Below are 17,279 nucleotides of genomic sequence, written 5' to 3'. Positions count from 1 at the left end.
ACCTATAGAAAGCTTTAGGGTTTTCCTTGATCCTACCTGCTAAAGACTTCTCATGTCCCCTCCTGGCTCTTCTTAGCTCTCTCTTTAGGTCCTTCCTGGCTAACTTGTAACTCTCAAGCGCCCTAACTGAGCCTTCACGCCTCATCTCTACATAAGCCTCCTTCTTCCTCTTGACAAGAGATTCAACTTCCTTAGTAAACCACGGTTCCCTGCCTGACAGGTACATACTTCTCAAGGACACGCAGTAGCTGTTCCTTGAACAAGCTCCACATTTCAATTGTGCCCAGCCCCTACAGTTTCCTTCTCCGTCCTATGCATCCTAAATCTTGCCTAATCGCCTCATAATTGCCTTTCCCCCAGCTATAACTCTTGCCCTGCGGTATCCCTTTCCATCGCTAAAGTAAACGTAACTGAATTGTGGTCACTATCACCAAAGTGCTCACCTACCTTCAAATCTAACACCTGGCCTGGTTCATTACCCAGTACCAAATCCAATGTGGCCTCGCCTCTTGTTGGCCTATCTACATACTGTGTCAGGAAACCCTCCTGCACACATTGGACAAAAACTGACCCATCTAAAGTACTCGAACTATAGTGTTTCCAGTCAATATTTGGAAAGTTAAAGTCCCCCATAACAACTACCCTGTTACTTTCGCTCCTACCCAGAATCATCTTTGCAATCTTTTCCTCTACATCTCTGGAACTTTTCGGAGGTCTATAGAAAACTCCCAACAGGGTGACCTCTCCTTTCCTGGTTCTAACCTCAGCCCATACTACCTCAGTAGACGAGTCCTCATCAAACGTCCTTTCTGCCACCGTAATACTGTCCTTGACTAACAATGCCACACCTCCCCCTCTTTTACCACCTTCCCTGATCTTACTGAAACATCTAAACCCCGGAACCTGCAACAACCATTCCTGTCCCTGCTCTATCCATGTCTCCGAAATGGCCACAACATCGAAGTCCCAGGTACCAACCCATGCTGCAAGTTCACCCACCTTATTCCGGATGCTCCTGGTGTTGAAGTAGACACACTTCAAACCACCTTCCTGCCTGCCAGTACACTCCTGCGACCTTGAAACCTTATTCCTGACCTCACTACTCTTAACCTCCTGTACACTGGAGCTACAATTCAGGTTCCCATCCCCCTGCTGGATTAGTTTAAACCCTCCCGAAGAGCATTAGCAAATGTCCCCCCCAGGATATTGGTACCCCTCTGGTTCAGGTGTAGACCATCCCATTTGTAGAGGTCCCACCCACCCCAGAATGAGCCCCAATTATCCAGGTGTCTGAATCCCTTCCTCCTGCACCATCCCTGTAGCCACGTGTTCAACTGCTCTCTCTCCCTATTCCTCGCCTCGCTAGCACGTGGCACGGGTAACAAACCAGAGATAACAACTCTGTTTGTTCTAGCTCTAAGCTTCCACCCTAGCTCCTTGAATTTCTGCCTTACATCCCCATCGCTTTTCCTACCTATGTCGTTGGTGCCTATGTGGACCACGACTTCGGGCTGGTCCCTCTCCCCCTTAAGGATCCCGAAAACACGATCCGAGACATCACGGACCCTGGCACCTGGGAGGCAACACACCAAACGTGAGTCTCTCTCGTTCCCACAGAATCTGCTATCTGTCCCCCTAACTATGGAGTCCCCAATGACTAATGCTTTCCTCCTCTCCCCCCTTCCCTTCTGAGCAACAGGGACAGATTCTGTGCCAGAGATCTGTACCCCATGGCTTACCCCTGGTAAGTCATCCCCCCCAACAGTATTCAAAACGGAATATTTGTTTTTGAGGGGATCCCTGCACTGTCTGCCTGTTCCCTTACCGTCCCCTGACTGTAACCCATCTACCTTTTTCCTGTACCTGAGGTGTGACTACCTCCCTGTAATTCCTCTCAATTACCCCCTCAGCATCCCAAATGATCCGAAGTTCATCCAGCTCCAGTTCCCTAACGCGGTTTCCGAGGAGCTGGAGTTGGGTGCACTTCCCGCAGATGAAGTCAGTGGGGACACCAATGGTGACCCTTACCTCCCACATTCTACAGGAGGAGCATGCAACTGCCCTAACATCCATTCCCACTGTTCTGAATTCCCAAATAGACTATTTAAAAAAAAACTAGTAGCCTTACCAAATCAGCGCTCAGAACCTTTTTTTTTGGTTAGAGGAGGAGGATGGGTGGGAGACACTACCTGGGTAGTGTTTCGTGTAAAGCAACCACCCAAATATATTACCTCACTTACTCACTCCAAAAATGGAGTCATGCGAGGTAAGACTTTTATAATCGAAAAGCTTACCTTCCCAGGCTGCCCTCGTGCTTCCTCCCAGACTCCCGCCGCTGAAAACAACTGAAAGTCATCATTGCTGCTTGAAGGAAGCACTCATTGTAACCCTGTTGCTTTAGTTCATGTAAAAGCAATGCTTCATTTGCTGGCTACAGCAAAATATTTCCTGCTGGAAAGCAGCAAAGTAATTTATTTAAGCTGATGAATTCTTCACCTTGAGTCCCAACTGGAGAAGGTTGTCTTTTTCTATTAAATCTATTAAAATTTTTCATGAATTCAACTTCTCCTCTAGATTTCTAAGGCCGAGTCCAACTGCACAAATAGGAGGTTAACATAGAATGAGGACATTACTTTAGTTATGAAATGAGTTTGCATTTGCAGCATAGGGAAATGTATGGTCGTAGTGACAGTATTGTAAATCTCCTTTCATACCAGCATTTTTCTATTCGTAAGATCATGCTAGTCACTGTACAGGCAGCTTCTCCATCGATTTTTCTTGGCCTCTATGACACAGAGCAATCCACTTGCACTTTGTTGCTTCTATAGGAATGAAAGTAAGTAAAAGATAACTTATTTTCCTTTATGAAGCTATAAGCGCAGAAAGATGGAGAACCCCACCACCCCTGGCACTTTTCCCTGCAACCGCAGGAAGTGCTACACCTGCCCTTACACCTCCCCCCTCACCCCCATCCAAGGCACCAAACAAATCTTCCACATTAGACAGAGGTTCACCTGCACATCCGTCAATGTGGTCTATTGCATCTGCTGCTCCCTATGTGGCCTCCTCTACATCAGTGAGACCAAGCGGAGGCTCAGAGACCGTTTTGTAGAGCACCTGTGCTCTGTTCGCGACACATGACGACACCTTCCGGTTGCGAACCATTTCAACTGTCCCTCCCACTCCCTGGGCGACATGTCCATCCTGGGCCTCCCCCAGTGTCATAATGACACCACCCACAAACTGGAGGAGCAGGACCTCACATTCCGCCTTGGGAGCCTACAGCCCAATGGCCTAAACATGGATTTTATCAGTTTCATCTCCCAAACTCCGGCCTCATCCCATGACCAACCTTCCCTCTTATCCCCATATCCTTGACCTGACACAACCTGTCCATCTTCTCTCCCACCTATCCACTCCTCCCACTTCACTGACCAATCCCTACCACTCCCTACCTGCACTCACCTATCACCATCCCACCTACCTTCCCCATCCCCATTTCTGAAGAAGGATCCCAACCCGAAACGTCAACTTTCCTGCTCCTTTGATGCTGCCTAGCCTGCTATGTTCCTCCAGCTCCATATGGTGTTATCTCTTATAGGTGGATTAAATGAGTGGGTGAAGATCTGGCAGATAAAGTACAATGTGGGAAAGTGTGAATTTGTCCTTCTTAGCAGAAAAAATAAAAAAGAAGTGTTTTATCTAAATGATGAGAGGTTGCAGAGTTTTGAAATGCAGAGAGATTAGGTGTTGTCTGTTTGAATCGCAGCAGTTTAGTATACAGGTACAGCATGTTATCGGGAAAGCTGATAATTTGCCATGTTTCATTGTGACAAGAATTGAATGCAAGAGATTATGCTTCAGTCATACAGGGCATTCATGACACCATATCTGGAGTACTGTGTGCAGTACTGGTCACTGCATGTATGGAAGGATGTTAGTGCATCAAAAGTGGTTCAGAGAAGGTTTACTAGACTAATACCTGAAATGAGCAAATTGCCTTATGAAGGAAGACTAAAATCTAAACTGGGGTCTAATTTTTAAAAGCTTTTTCCTCTGCCATGTTTTGGAACCAGGAAACTGGTTTGAAATTTGGTTGTTTTGTACATCTGTCTTAATTGAAGTTATTTCTTTGTATAATCCCATTGCAACCTGAAAGGAGATCTAAGTAATTTCCCATTAGTGGATGTAAACTTATTTTCATTTTGCAGACTGTGATATATATTCAATTTGTATAAATGCACAATTAATTTGCCACTCTTTAGCTTATGTTAATAGCATCGTCAGAAACCACATGTTGAAAAACATAACATTAATTTGGACCTTAACATAGTGTCAGGGTAGCATATTTGTCATAAAAGGTTGCTTATCCCTGCAGAATAGGACGTTGTACAAAGTACCCAGCATATCTTGGTGTTATGTACAATATTTATTTGAAACAAATGTGATAATTCCAGAAATATTTACTGTTGTCTTGGAAATCCAAAAACAGTATTGAAAATGAACAAAATTACAACCTTCAGAATTCCTTACAGAAGGTTGATTTGGCAAATATTTTCACACATTGAGATTTGATATCCCAGAAGCCAGCTGTAGCATTCTGCAGAAGTTTCATCTGTGCTGTCAACATTGCTGAAAATCCAATCACATTGAATATATTATTTTTAAATTGACACTTTTGCTTCATTTAACAGTCTGAAATGTTGGTCTGCTGTGCTTTTGGTTTTATTCTTGTCTGGTTTATTACAGACCAATCTGGCATGCTTTTCCCTGAAGCACCTTGGCACTATTCTACATTGAACGCTACAGCAAAAATTTGCATTTTAAAATATCATACTTGGTAATTTACCTCTTCAATTAATCTATTGTTTGCCCCTTTAGTCCACAAAACTTACATGTTCCCTGTTGAACAAAACAACAAATCTGAACTAAAAACATACTTGAGCATGTATGCATAATGAAATTCAAAACATAACTGTACATTTACCTAGTTGTAAAGCTAGGGGATGTCCAGTCCCTATACACTTGCATTCCCCATACAGATGGCCTAAAGGCCCTCCACTTCTTCCTGTCCTGCAAGCCCGACCAGTCCCCCTCCACTGACACCCTCATCTGCATAGCTGAACTCGTCCTCACCCTTAACAACTTCTCCTTCAATTCCTCCCACTTCCTACAGACAAAGGGGGTGGTCATGGGTACTCGCATGGGCCTAAGCTATGCCTGCCTCTTTGTAGGATACGTGGAACAATCCCTCTTCTGAAGCTACACTGGCCCTATCCCCCACCTCTTCCTCCGTTACATCAATGACTGTATTGGCGCAGCCTCATGCTCCCACGAGGAGCTCGAACAGTTCATCCACTTCACTAACAACCTTAAGTTCACCTGGACCATCTCCGATACCTCTCTCTCCCCTTCCTGGACCTCTCTGTTTCCATCTCTGGCAACCATGTGGAAACCAATATCCATTTCAAGCCTACCGACTCCCACAGCTACCTGGAATACACCTCCTCTCACCCAGCTTCCTGCAAAAAGGCCATCTCCTATTCCCACTTCCTTCGCCTCCGCCGCACCTGCTCCCAAGATGAGGCATTCCACTCCTGGACATCCCAGATGTCCTTGTTTTTGAAGGACCACAACTTCCCCTCCACAGTGGTCGAAAACGCCCTCGACTGTGTCTCTCGCATTTCCCGCAACTCATCCCTCACACCCCCTCCCAGCAATAACAACCAAAACAGAATCCCCCTCGTCCTCACGTACCACCCCACCAACATCCAGATCCAACGCATCATCCTCCGACACTTCTGCCATCTACAATCTGACCCCACTACCAAAGATATTTTTCCCTCCCCACCCTAATTTGCCTTCCGGAGGGACCACTCTCTCCGTGACTCCCTTGTCCCCTCCACACTCCCCACCAGCCCCACCAGCCCCACCACCCCTGGCACATTTCCCTGCAACCGCAGGAAGTGCTACACCTGCCCCTACACCTCCCCCTTCACCCCCATCCCAGGCCCTAAGAAGACCTTCCATATCAAAAAGATGTTCACCTGCACATCTGCTAATGTGTTATACTGTATCCGCTGCTTCCATTGTGGCCTCCTCGACATCGGGGAAACCAAGTGGAGGCTTGGGGACCGCCTTGTGTTTGCACCAAACAACTGCACCTCCCAGTCACAAACCATTTCAACTCCCCCTCCCACTCCTTGGATGACATGTCCATCCTGGGCCTCCTGCAGTGCCACAACGATGCTACCCGAAGGTTGCTGGAACAGCAACTCATATTTAGCTTGGGAACCCTGCAGCCCAATGGTATCAATGTGGACTTCACAAGCTTCAAAATCTCCCCTCCCCTGACCGCATCCCAAAACCAGCCCAGCTCGCCTCCCTAACTTGTCCTCCCACCTATCCACTCATCCCACCTCAAGCCCCACCCCCATCTCCTACCTACTATCCTCATCCCGCCTCCTTGACCTGTCTGTCCTACCTGGACCAACCTATCCCCTCCCTAACTCCCCCTCTACACTCACTTTTACTGGCTCCATCCCCGCCTCTTTGACCTGTCTGTCTCCTCTCCACCTATATTCTCCTTTATCCATCTTCTATCTGCATCCCCCTTTCTCCCTATTTATTTCAGAATCCCCTTTCCCTCCCCCATTTCTGAAGAAGGGTCTAGACCCGAAACGTCAGCTTTCCTGCTCCTCTGATGTTGCTTGGCCTGCTGTGTTCATCCAGCTCTACACCTTGTTGTCTGTGATGTCATAGAGTCGTACAGCAGGGAAACAGACCTTCGGTCCAGCCAGTCCATGCTGAACGTAATCCTAAATTAAACTAGTCCCACCTACCTGTTCCTGGCCCATATCCCTCCAAACCTTTCCTATTCATGTTTCTATCCAAATGTCTTTTAAATGTTGTAATTGTACTCACATCCACCACTTCCTGAGGAAGTACATTCCTCTGTGTAAAAACAAAAGCCTCTCATGCCTTTTTTAAATCTCTCTCCTCTCACCTTAAAAATGTGCCCCCTCATCTTGAAATCCCACATCCTACGGAAAAACAACAATTACCACTAACTCTATCTATCCCTCTCATTATTTTACAAACTTCTATCAGGTTGCCTCTCAACCTCCTACACTCTAATGAAAAGGTCCCAGACTATCCAGCTCTTCTTTATAACTGAAACCTTCCATACCCAGCAACATTCTGGTAAATCTCTTCTGAATCCTCTCCAGCTTGATAATATCATTCCAGTAACTGGGCAACCAGAACTGGACACAGTTATCCAGAAGAGGCCTCACCAATGCCCTGTACAAACTTAACATGACTTCCAAATTCCTTTACTCAAAGGACCTGTTAAATCTAATACCTGAAAGACTCTGAGGATGCTTCTTTTTAAAAAAAAGCTTAATCTGCCTTGATCTATTTGTGCTAGACACACTTCCATTTTTAACTCTGTGCGTGTTTGTGTGTGCATGCGTGTGTGTGTAAGTGAAAGAGAAACAGTGAGACAATGTTTGACGTTGCATTTTATTATTTTTCTTGTGGTTATTAAGACATGGAAGTGCTCTTTCTTTAACTCAACAAGACCATGTCATTGGCTTCCGCTTTGATTCTGGTCAACTAGTGAATTACAGTTTAATTGGAGTGTGATAAGGCTGCTTATTAAAAAGAATTTATAATATTTTTGCAGCCAACTTGGGGGCTTAAAAAAGGGGGAGCTGATTCATCCCTTGTTAACCGATCACAAAATCTTTTACAGGAAGAACAGTCTGCCATTTTTATCTGTTCGTGATAACAACAAAAGATCTTGACTTCCTGTTATTACAAGTCCATTGAGCCCTTTTTAGAATTCTTTTTAAGTTAGCTTTTAAAGAAAAGCACAGCGAAAAAGGCCCATATCTTGTCTGCTACCTGCATACGAATATGTGAAAATGAGTTGGAGATGTGAGCATCAAATCCTGTAAGATGGCAAGAACTGCAGATGCTGAAATCAGAGGAAAGTTGACGTTTTGTGTTGGGATCCTTCTTCAGAAATGGGGAGGGGCAAGAGAACTGGGAAATATCAATAGAGAGAGGAAGGATGGGGCTGGGGAAAGTAGGTGGGATGGTAATGGATGAATGCAGGTAGGGAGTAGTGGGGTTTGGTCAGTGGGATGGGTGAGGTGGATTGGAGGGAGAGAGGATGGACAGGTTGTGTCACCTCCTTGACCTGGCCATCCTCCTTCCTGCCTCCTTGATCTGCCACAATCTGTCCATCTTCTCTCCCACCTATTTGCTCCACCCATCCTGCTGACCAATCCCCACCACTCCCTACCTGCATTCACCTATCACCATCCCACGTACTTTTTCCTAGTCCTCTCTCTGTTTATTCCTCAGCTCCCTTCCCCTCTCTATTTCTGAAGAAGGGTCCAGACCCAAAATATCAACTTTCCTGCTCCTCTGATGCTGCCTGGCCCTCTGTGTTCCTCCAGCTCCACACTGTGTTATCAAATCCCGTAAGCCGGCTTCTTTCAATGAATGGCCTTGCCTTGTTCATAATTTTTTCCCACCCTGAGCTATGCTCTCCCCTCACACAACTGAGTGGAGACACACATTAATTGCATGAAAGTTGAAAAGAAAAGATTTTCCTTTAAGCAGCCTTCATCTAATTGCAGTGTTTAAAGGACATAGTTACCTCTAAATATAAGAGTGATGAAGACAGTGAGTTAATACTATTTCAGGAGAATTGAATTACTCACTTTTGAAGTTGGCTCTCTTGGGATAGTCTTGAACAAACCAATAACCTGAGTACACAAAAAGATTTACCAAAGTTGTCTTGTGTCCATTATTCCAATTAGTTTTGAATATGTGTATTTTTTGTTATTTTATCATTGTTAATAAAATAATAGGCCTGTTTACAATTTCATATTCACACACATTGCTGTATAGACTATATTGACTTAAATTAATGCACATCTAGACTCAAAATAAACCAAACTGGTTTCTTTAGGTGGAATAAGTTGTACAATAAAATATTTGGGCCGGGATTTCCTGGATCACGCTTAAATAGCTGTCACACCAAAATTCAACCTGACTTTTCTATTGATCTTACATAAAACTGTACAGCACAGGAACAGGTCCTTTGGCACACGATGTTGTGCCAAACATAATGGCAAATTAAACTTCTACCTGCCCTTGGTCCATATCCCTCCATTCCTTGCATGTACATGTGTTTATCTAAATGTCCCTTAAATGCCCCTGAGATAGCTGCCTCCACCACCACCCCTGACAGTGTGTTCCAGACTTCTACCTCTCTCTTTGTAAAAATAACTTGCCCCTCATATCCCCTTTGAACTTTTGCCCTCCCATCTTAAATGCATGCCCCCTAGTATCAACTCTGGGGGAAAAAGATTCTGACCATCAACCCTATCTATGCATCTCATAATTCTTTAGACTTCTATCAAGTCTCACCTCCAGCCTGAAAAACCCCCTGCCACCACTACCCTCTGCCTTCTATGGGCAAGCCAATTCTAAATCTATGCGGCCAAGTCATGGTGGATCTATGCATATTAATCTTCTGGATGAGTCTACCATGAGAGACTTTGTTGAAAGCCTGATTAAAATCCACGTAGACAACATTCACTGCTCCACTCTCATCAATCACCTGAAAAATACAATCAAATTAGTAAGACATGACTTGCCCCACACAAACCCATGCTGACTGTCCCTAATTAGACCATGCTTTTCCAAATGAAGGTAAATCCTATCCCTAAGAATTCTCTCCAATAGCTTCTCAATCACCAATGTGAGAGTCACTAGTCTATAGTTTCCTAGATTATCCCTATTTCCCTTCTTGAACAGAAGAACTTAACCAGTCCTCCAGGATCCCTCCAGTGGCTAACGAGGATATAAAGATCTTGGTCAAGGCCCCAGCAATCTCCTCTCTTGCCTGTCTGAATAACTTGGCGAAGATACCATCGGGCTCTGGGGACTTATCCACCTTAATGCTCTTCAAAAGACCTAGCACCACTTCTTTCTTGATCTAAAAATGCCCTAGTGTATTAGAAAGCTCCACACAAATCTCTCAATCCTCCATATCCTTCTCCTGGATGATACCGACGCAAAGTACTCATTTAGGGTCTCACCCACATCCTCTGTCTCCAAACACAAGTTCCCCCCTCCATCCTTGAGTGGTCCTACTTCTCCCTAGTTATCCTCTTATTTTTAAGCCGACTTGCCAATGTCTTTTAATGCCCCCTTCTTGCTCTCTTAATTCCCTGCCAACAGAGGTTCAGCACAAATTTTCTGTGGAGTTCTTTTATTTTAATGATGTGGAGTGAACGTGACACAATCACAAAATGCAAGGAACTCCTTTTGTTTGTTTTCTCTTCTTTTTTTTCTCCTCGTTATTGTGCAGAAGAACTTTATTATATGTCCTGAAAACAATCTGAAAGTTCGATCTTCAACCAATACTTACTCATTTCTCTGGGGGTTTTCTTTTAGGGATTTCTTTTGAGATTTCATAATCTCAGATGTAATGCTCAACATTGTAGCAAGAATATATTTTATCCTCTATTTTCAAATAAATTGAAAATGCCCAACAACAATTTCAAAACAATTTAAATAAATCTCCATTTCTTACAGAACATTTCATTGTAAGAAATGTCTTCTCCAGGAACACTTAACAGCTTCTTTATGCATGTATCTTATTTTGTTGTTGCTGTCGTAGCCAAATGTGCTAAAGGTGTTTTTAGCTTCATTCTGCCTGTCTTTGCATTTATATCTGCATCCACTATTTGGACCATTTTGAAATCTGGTAACAAAATGTATTCTTCTATTCTTTGTGACACTGAGGAATGTCTCAATAGTTTTGTGATGGCAAAAGGCAATGACTGTTTTCCTGGAATTTTTTAAGGTAGAGTCTTTCTCTCTGAAAACCTGACAACTGTTTGAGAAGTAACATAAACATATGAGATATCTTAGCACAATCACTGATCTAGAAATGCCCAAATTGAATTTTGTCTATCTTTTATAAAATCTGTTAAAATTCAATTATAAATGAATGTGTTTTCTATGATCACATCACGACTTGTAAGTGTTTAATACGTCATTGTGTTTGCAGAGTTCATCCAGGAACTTCAGTAGAAGATTCAAACCTCTATCATTATCCAATTGATGTGTATCCACATCACAAAATACTTTCTTTCTGATTTTACTTCTCAGAGGAAGCGACATAAGCATATCTCTATCTTGTTTCCTTTTTGGTAGGAGCATACTGCCTGTCCATATACTTACCTGATTTTTTCCTTTAGTCATATGCTCACATTCTGAGAATATTGGAGGGTTATCATAGACTGTCAATTTGCACTTTCTTTCTACTGTTTCGTGTATTGGGCATGAAGGTTGTAGTTTATTCTCAGTGGTTTTGCTTGGTTTTCAGTCTTCAGTCAACCATCTCTGGAACCATATTATATTGCACACAGCTAATTAGTGAAGGATCAAACCAGAGCCCAACTTTACACATGTTTGTTAGCATTTATTTACAGAGATACACAAGCATACGCTTCTTACCTCCAACAACAACAGTTCCAGTTTGTGTCTGTTATTTTAATCGACCTGTTCAGAGATGTTAGTACACATCTCTGTACTAATTGGGACTTGAGCTCAGTACTGCTGGCTCAGAAGGTATTACCACTGCACTACAAGAACTCTAGTTTGTATCTGTCTGGGAGTTCATTACATGCCCACCATCTGTATATAATTAAACCTAATTAATATAAACTTTAGTAGTCATGCCCATTAGGAAGGTCATTCCACTGCATATGTATATATTTGAACACTTTTTGGGTGAGGAATTCTCATACACTTCTGGTGTGCTCATATTGAAACTGCTTTTATTAAGTATGAGAAGGGTCTTGACAAGCTTATCAAAAACACTGGAAATCTTTGTTATGCAAAATTCAGGTGACTTCATGCTATGGCTGCACCAAACATTTAGGGGAAACTCCATCGCAATTTGTTATTTGCACAACTATAGGAAAGCCACTCAGACTGGTTTTTGCAGGAAGGTGTATCTATGTAAATGAATGGCTGAGAATTTCAGTATATCTTGGAAATCGTACAAATGATTGAGGAAATTTCTGTTATAAAACTGGGATAAAACAGTTGCATGCACAATCTATTGGGGATTAAATGATGTAACTCAGCTGCAATTATGCCTAAACTTGCTGGGAAGTCCAGACCACTCAAATCATAAATATAGAATCAACAATATGAAGCTGAGAGACAATAGGGTACAATTTACATCAGTCTTACATGTTTTTCATGTTCACTGAACCACACACAGTCTTTAAATCTCCCCAGAAGCAGTTTCTACTTGCGTGCAGCTGGTCTTTGCTTTTTCTTTGACAATTTTGTTTAGGAGATGATGTTTTTAAAAGTATAATTGTATGTTATGTGTATAAAATATGTTCAAGAACATAGCAGCAAGTTTCAAGTTCATTAACAATATTGTGACTCAAAGTGGAAATCAGTTTAATGGAAATGCCCTCGAGTGACTAAAATAAATCCTCTGGATTCTTGCATTTCAAGTCAACCACACTAAGTGTAGCTTTGATGACATAGATGTTTAACACACATTTAAGGTCTCAGTTCAACTGATAATGAAAGTTCACAATATACACATTATTCATACTACTCGACAGAATCCTGAATTGACAGAAGCTTAACTCTGTTAATGTTTTCGCACAATTTAATCCATCTGAACCAATAAAAGTTGATTTTTTTTTTAGGCTAAACTGGTATGGTTTCAAGAGTAGTGGGCTTAATTTTGAAATCCAAGCTGCAAACCTCAGGTTTTTGCTTGCTACATTCATGAGCAGTCCTGCTCCATGTTCAAATATGTAAAAGATTGACCTTTTTTACTCACATGCATTGTTTAGTGTTTTTTTTAAATGTAGTGAATTCATGCCTAAGATGAACCAATGTACAGCAGTCCCACTCCTGTGTCAGATTAATTGTGATAAGTGGCATCTGGGCTCATAAGGCCAGCAGATTCCACGTTCAATCTAATTTCATAACTGTTGAATATGATTTTCAGATCTCCTATTTGGATTGCTTGATAAGATAATGTTTTGATTAGAAACAAGCAAAGCAATATTTTGAGTCAAAAACAGAAATTGCTGGAAAAACTTCAGGTTTTGCAGCATCTGTCGAGAGAAATCAGGAGTTAACATTTCGGATCCAGTAACCCTTCTTCAGAATGGCTTCCTTTGTCTAGTAGAAGTGGATAATGTGATGAGATTTTGCTGTGTATCTCACACACGACATTATGTGTGTTTTATTTAAAAGAATTTGAAAGACTTGTCAAGCTGTTCTTCACTAACCATCGATTTGCTCATGATATTAACATAGTTTATACATTTCTCATTTTCTTCTGTTCAGGATTATAAAGTATTCATGATACATTTTCATTTCAAATTGTAATCATGTAAACATTAGAAGAGTTAGAATTCAACTTTTTTTTGATATTTTGACAGAAGAATGCAAATGTTTGAATAATTTACCTCGAATGAGATTCACATTCTGAAAAGTCACAAGTCCCATGTTGTCTCAATTTGGAATCAGAAATATGTTTGCACATCACCCTTTATGAGTATTCTGGAGGATTTCTGAAAATGTAATCCATTGTTTGTTAATGTGCATTTAGTATTTGACTCAATTAGTTTTTATCTGAAGTTAACTGTGTTTAAAGCAAGCATATTATACACTGAGCAAGAAACAAATTCCAAATTAATCTTTTATTTTTGTATTTGACAAAATTGTCCAATGTATTTGTTTTACAATGATTCACAGTTTACAATTACCTCATATGTTAATGTTAAATGTTTGACATTTTTGGATGTATCAGTCTTTCTTTGCAAAATACAGTTTCCTGTTATTAACATTTTTCTTGTACAGTTCTGTAATAAAGTATTTAACATGTCAAATTTGATTAAAAATTGTTACTGCCTAACCTTTGCAAAGGGAATTAAAAGCATTCCTTTATGATTTAAATGGTATGTTATAAATAACAGTTTAATGGTATTGTGATAGAATAATATATTTCAATACTTCTGCCATGAGCAATATCTTACTGATAGGGCATTCAGATATGATTAATTACATTTTTGATTTGTAAATTAAAAATGAGTAATAGGTACTGTTGTTTCAGCAAATGATCCTATATGTTCATATTCACCTGGTTTGTGCGCATACTTTAACCTTTCATTTGTTTGTTGTTAAAATGGCAAGATTACAAATAGTGGTAGTGATTTTTAGATCATCAAGTGGGGACTTTACTTCCTCAGTTAGTGCTAATTTTCGAAAATAACGTGCAGTTCAAATAAACTAGGCACAGTGACAACGTTGTAAGGGGAAAGAAAGAAACTATCATAATGGCCTGCTGAACAAATCAAAACAGCCACAGCAGGCCAGCAGAAAAACCAAAGCAAAACAAAAAGCTCCAATGGAGTCATGACAAGAGGTGGGCGGCATTCAACAATGTCGTGGATAGAGATCAGTGACTGGTCAGGCCCACCTCATGCAAGTCATTATTCTTGAATGAATTTGAAAGTACCAGTTGCAACTGCTGGATGAAAATCTAGAAGTTGCACTATTTGGTTTCTGATCAATTAATTTTTAGGGTTCCACATTTTAGTGAAAGAGAAGAATTGGAATGTTTTGCAAAATGGTAAATCTTAATTAAATAGACACATGTACCTGAATTTCAAATAAAGGTGCCCATGGATAAAACATTGACTTTGTACCCGCGCCTGCGGCTTCTCACTGATTCTTATGATAGATGACATCCTGAACTTGTATTGATGTGGATTTTTTTTTGGTTTAATTGCAGGCAGAGAACTCAGCCTTAGCCTTAGAAAATGAGCATCAGAGAGAACAGTATGAACGATGTCTTGATGAGGTAAGATGAGAAAGTTGCAGAGTATTTTGAGATTTTCTTTGCTTCTGCAAACCATTTCCTTTCAATAATTTGCATTTGCAGAAATATTTCAGATTAGATAAATCTATGTACATGATTTTAAAGCTATAATCAATGTCAACTACAATGCAAGTAAATCAAACTGAAAATTTTCTCCTGTTTCTCCAAACAACATACTTAATTTCAATCTCAAAAGAACTTTTTTTTTAATGTAATCTGTTTCCCCATCTCCTTTTTCTTTTTTGTCTGAACGAAACTGGTAATTTAGTCAGAACTTCTGCTTTTGGTAATTTTATTTAGTGAACTCACATCACGTAGAAACAGGCTGAGGCTGGTTAAATTTGATTAGAACCCTTGCAGTTGTCAAAGAGCAATTTTTCATCCAAGCAGGTTGAGCTATGTTTTAACATAGATCTTTCTGGCAACAAAAGCAGTGCTCTATTTCAGTGCTCTAGCCACTGTCTCACACGTAGTTTTACAATTATTAATGCTTTCAACCATGAACAAAATGTTCTCATTTACTCTGATTTTACATCTCATTTGATGCACTGTCCATTGTGTGGGAATTTCATAATAATTAATTTTGACTTTTAAAACTCACTGGGTACACTAGGTGACTTGATGCCTTTAAAAAAAAATGTTGCCTTTAATGCCTTGAAGCTTATATTGTTGCTGATCTTAATGGACTAAATTATTTTCACTTTGTTTTTGTTTTCAGCTGCATCATAACTACCACATATGCATTGCTAGCAAGAGTACCTCAAATATGAATCCTGGCTTGCTTTCCTCCTCACTAGTTTAGGAACAGTGACACTATTCCTACCTTTTGTTAGTGAGATATGGTGATCCAAATTAAACCAGTTATAGCTTAAGGCTTACCTATAATGCCTGGTCCTCACTGCTCTCTGTTCACCTGCTAGCAGGGTACACATTAAAGTCTCTTAGTGAAGTACTCTTAGTGAAGCAAGAAAGACCCAATATCTGCATAACATAAAGATTCAATCCATGGTAAAGTGGAAGTTTGGAGTAATCTCAGTACAGTATGGCAATAAACTTGGGTTTATGCTGCAACATACATTTGTTACCTTGATATATGACTGTAATGTAAAAACCTGAGAGGTGTGAGATACCGTACTTAAAATGTTACCTCATACTTTGACTGATTTTCAAATTTTTTCTAATGTTATATCATTAATTACAAAGGGTCTGATGGTGTGTTTCCAGAGCACATGCAATTTTACATTGGTAGTCAGGTTAAGTTGGTAGATTTTCAGCAATTAATCATTTGTAATTTGTTTTGGTCCGTTATACTCTGTGGTCTGTATGTCCTAGTCGAAGTGCTCTTAACGGTAACCATTGTATGTTATTGCAATGTTTTAAAGCAATTGGTTACCTTTTTAATACTAGAATGGTACAATAGGACATAAATATTTATCAAGGAGCATTTCACTGTCAAGAAACAATCACTACAATTTGCTTCACTTTGCCATTTGGTAGTTTTTTGCTGAGGAAACCAAATGCAATGTTTGCATTGCAGTGAAAAAGTACTGCTGAGTAAATATTGATATACTCCACATGCATTATATTAAGATCATCTAAATGTACCTTGCAGATTAAATATTTTCTACATTTTAGAACGAAGGAAAATGTATGACACAGAAGGCTGCCAATTAGTCAACTCGTGTCTGCAAGCTAAATAAAGAACTATCCAGCCTAATACCGTTTTCCAGCTCTGGATCTGTTGCCCTGTATGTTTGAATAATATAGAACATGCTAACATTTAATCTTTTTGAAAAGGTGCATGAAGACTTGAGAGGCCGGGGGAAGAAAGATTTGAAGCAAGATGGTCAGCAGGAGTGGGAACATAAGAATTAAGAATTATTCCCAATCAAACACCATTTAATAAATATTCTGCCCTTTTAAAAATGTCAAAATCAAAGTGGATAACTTCAAATTTATTCACAATGTATTCCATCTGTCATGTTGTTACCCATTTTCTTGGCCTGTTCTAGTTCCTTTGAAGCCTCCTTGCAACTCTCATTCTCACCTAGTTTTGTGTATCAACAAACATGGAAATACTACATTTGATCTCCACCTCACAGGTTTGGAATCTTGATGTCAAAGGATCCTGGATGAGTTGCTGCTGTTCATCTTGTAGATTGTATAAACTGCTGCCACTTTACATTAGTGGTGAAGGAAATGAACCTTGAAAGTGGTGCATGGTTTTCCAATTAAGAGTGTTACTTTGCCCTACATGGTGTCAAGCTTCTGGAATGGTGTTGGAACTGCATCTGTTGCAAGTGGGGAGTATTCCGTTACCTGC

General features: G+C 40.7%; 1 protein-coding gene across 1 annotated transcript in view; it reads left to right on the top strand.

Moving 5' to 3' along the window:
* The window catches only part of nckap5l (NCK-associated protein 5-like), a 287,803-nt gene that overhangs the window by 91,341 nt on the left and 179,183 nt on the right, over positions 1–17,279 (top strand). The window contains exon 3 of the mRNA XM_048599236.1: positions 14,870–14,938. Coding sequence (XP_048455193.1) covers positions 14,870–14,938 — 69 coding nt within the window. The remainder of the gene's footprint in view (positions 1–14,869; positions 14,939–17,279) is intronic.

Source organism: Rhincodon typus, chromosome 7 (assembly GCF_021869965.1).
Source record: "Rhincodon typus isolate 14 chromosome 7, sRhiTyp1.1, whole genome shotgun sequence".
Lineage (NCBI taxonomy): Eukaryota > Metazoa > Chordata > Chondrichthyes > Orectolobiformes > Rhincodontidae > Rhincodon > Rhincodon typus.
The sequence above is the reverse complement of the archived record's forward strand: the minus strand, read 5'-3'. Positions and strand labels throughout refer to the sequence as shown.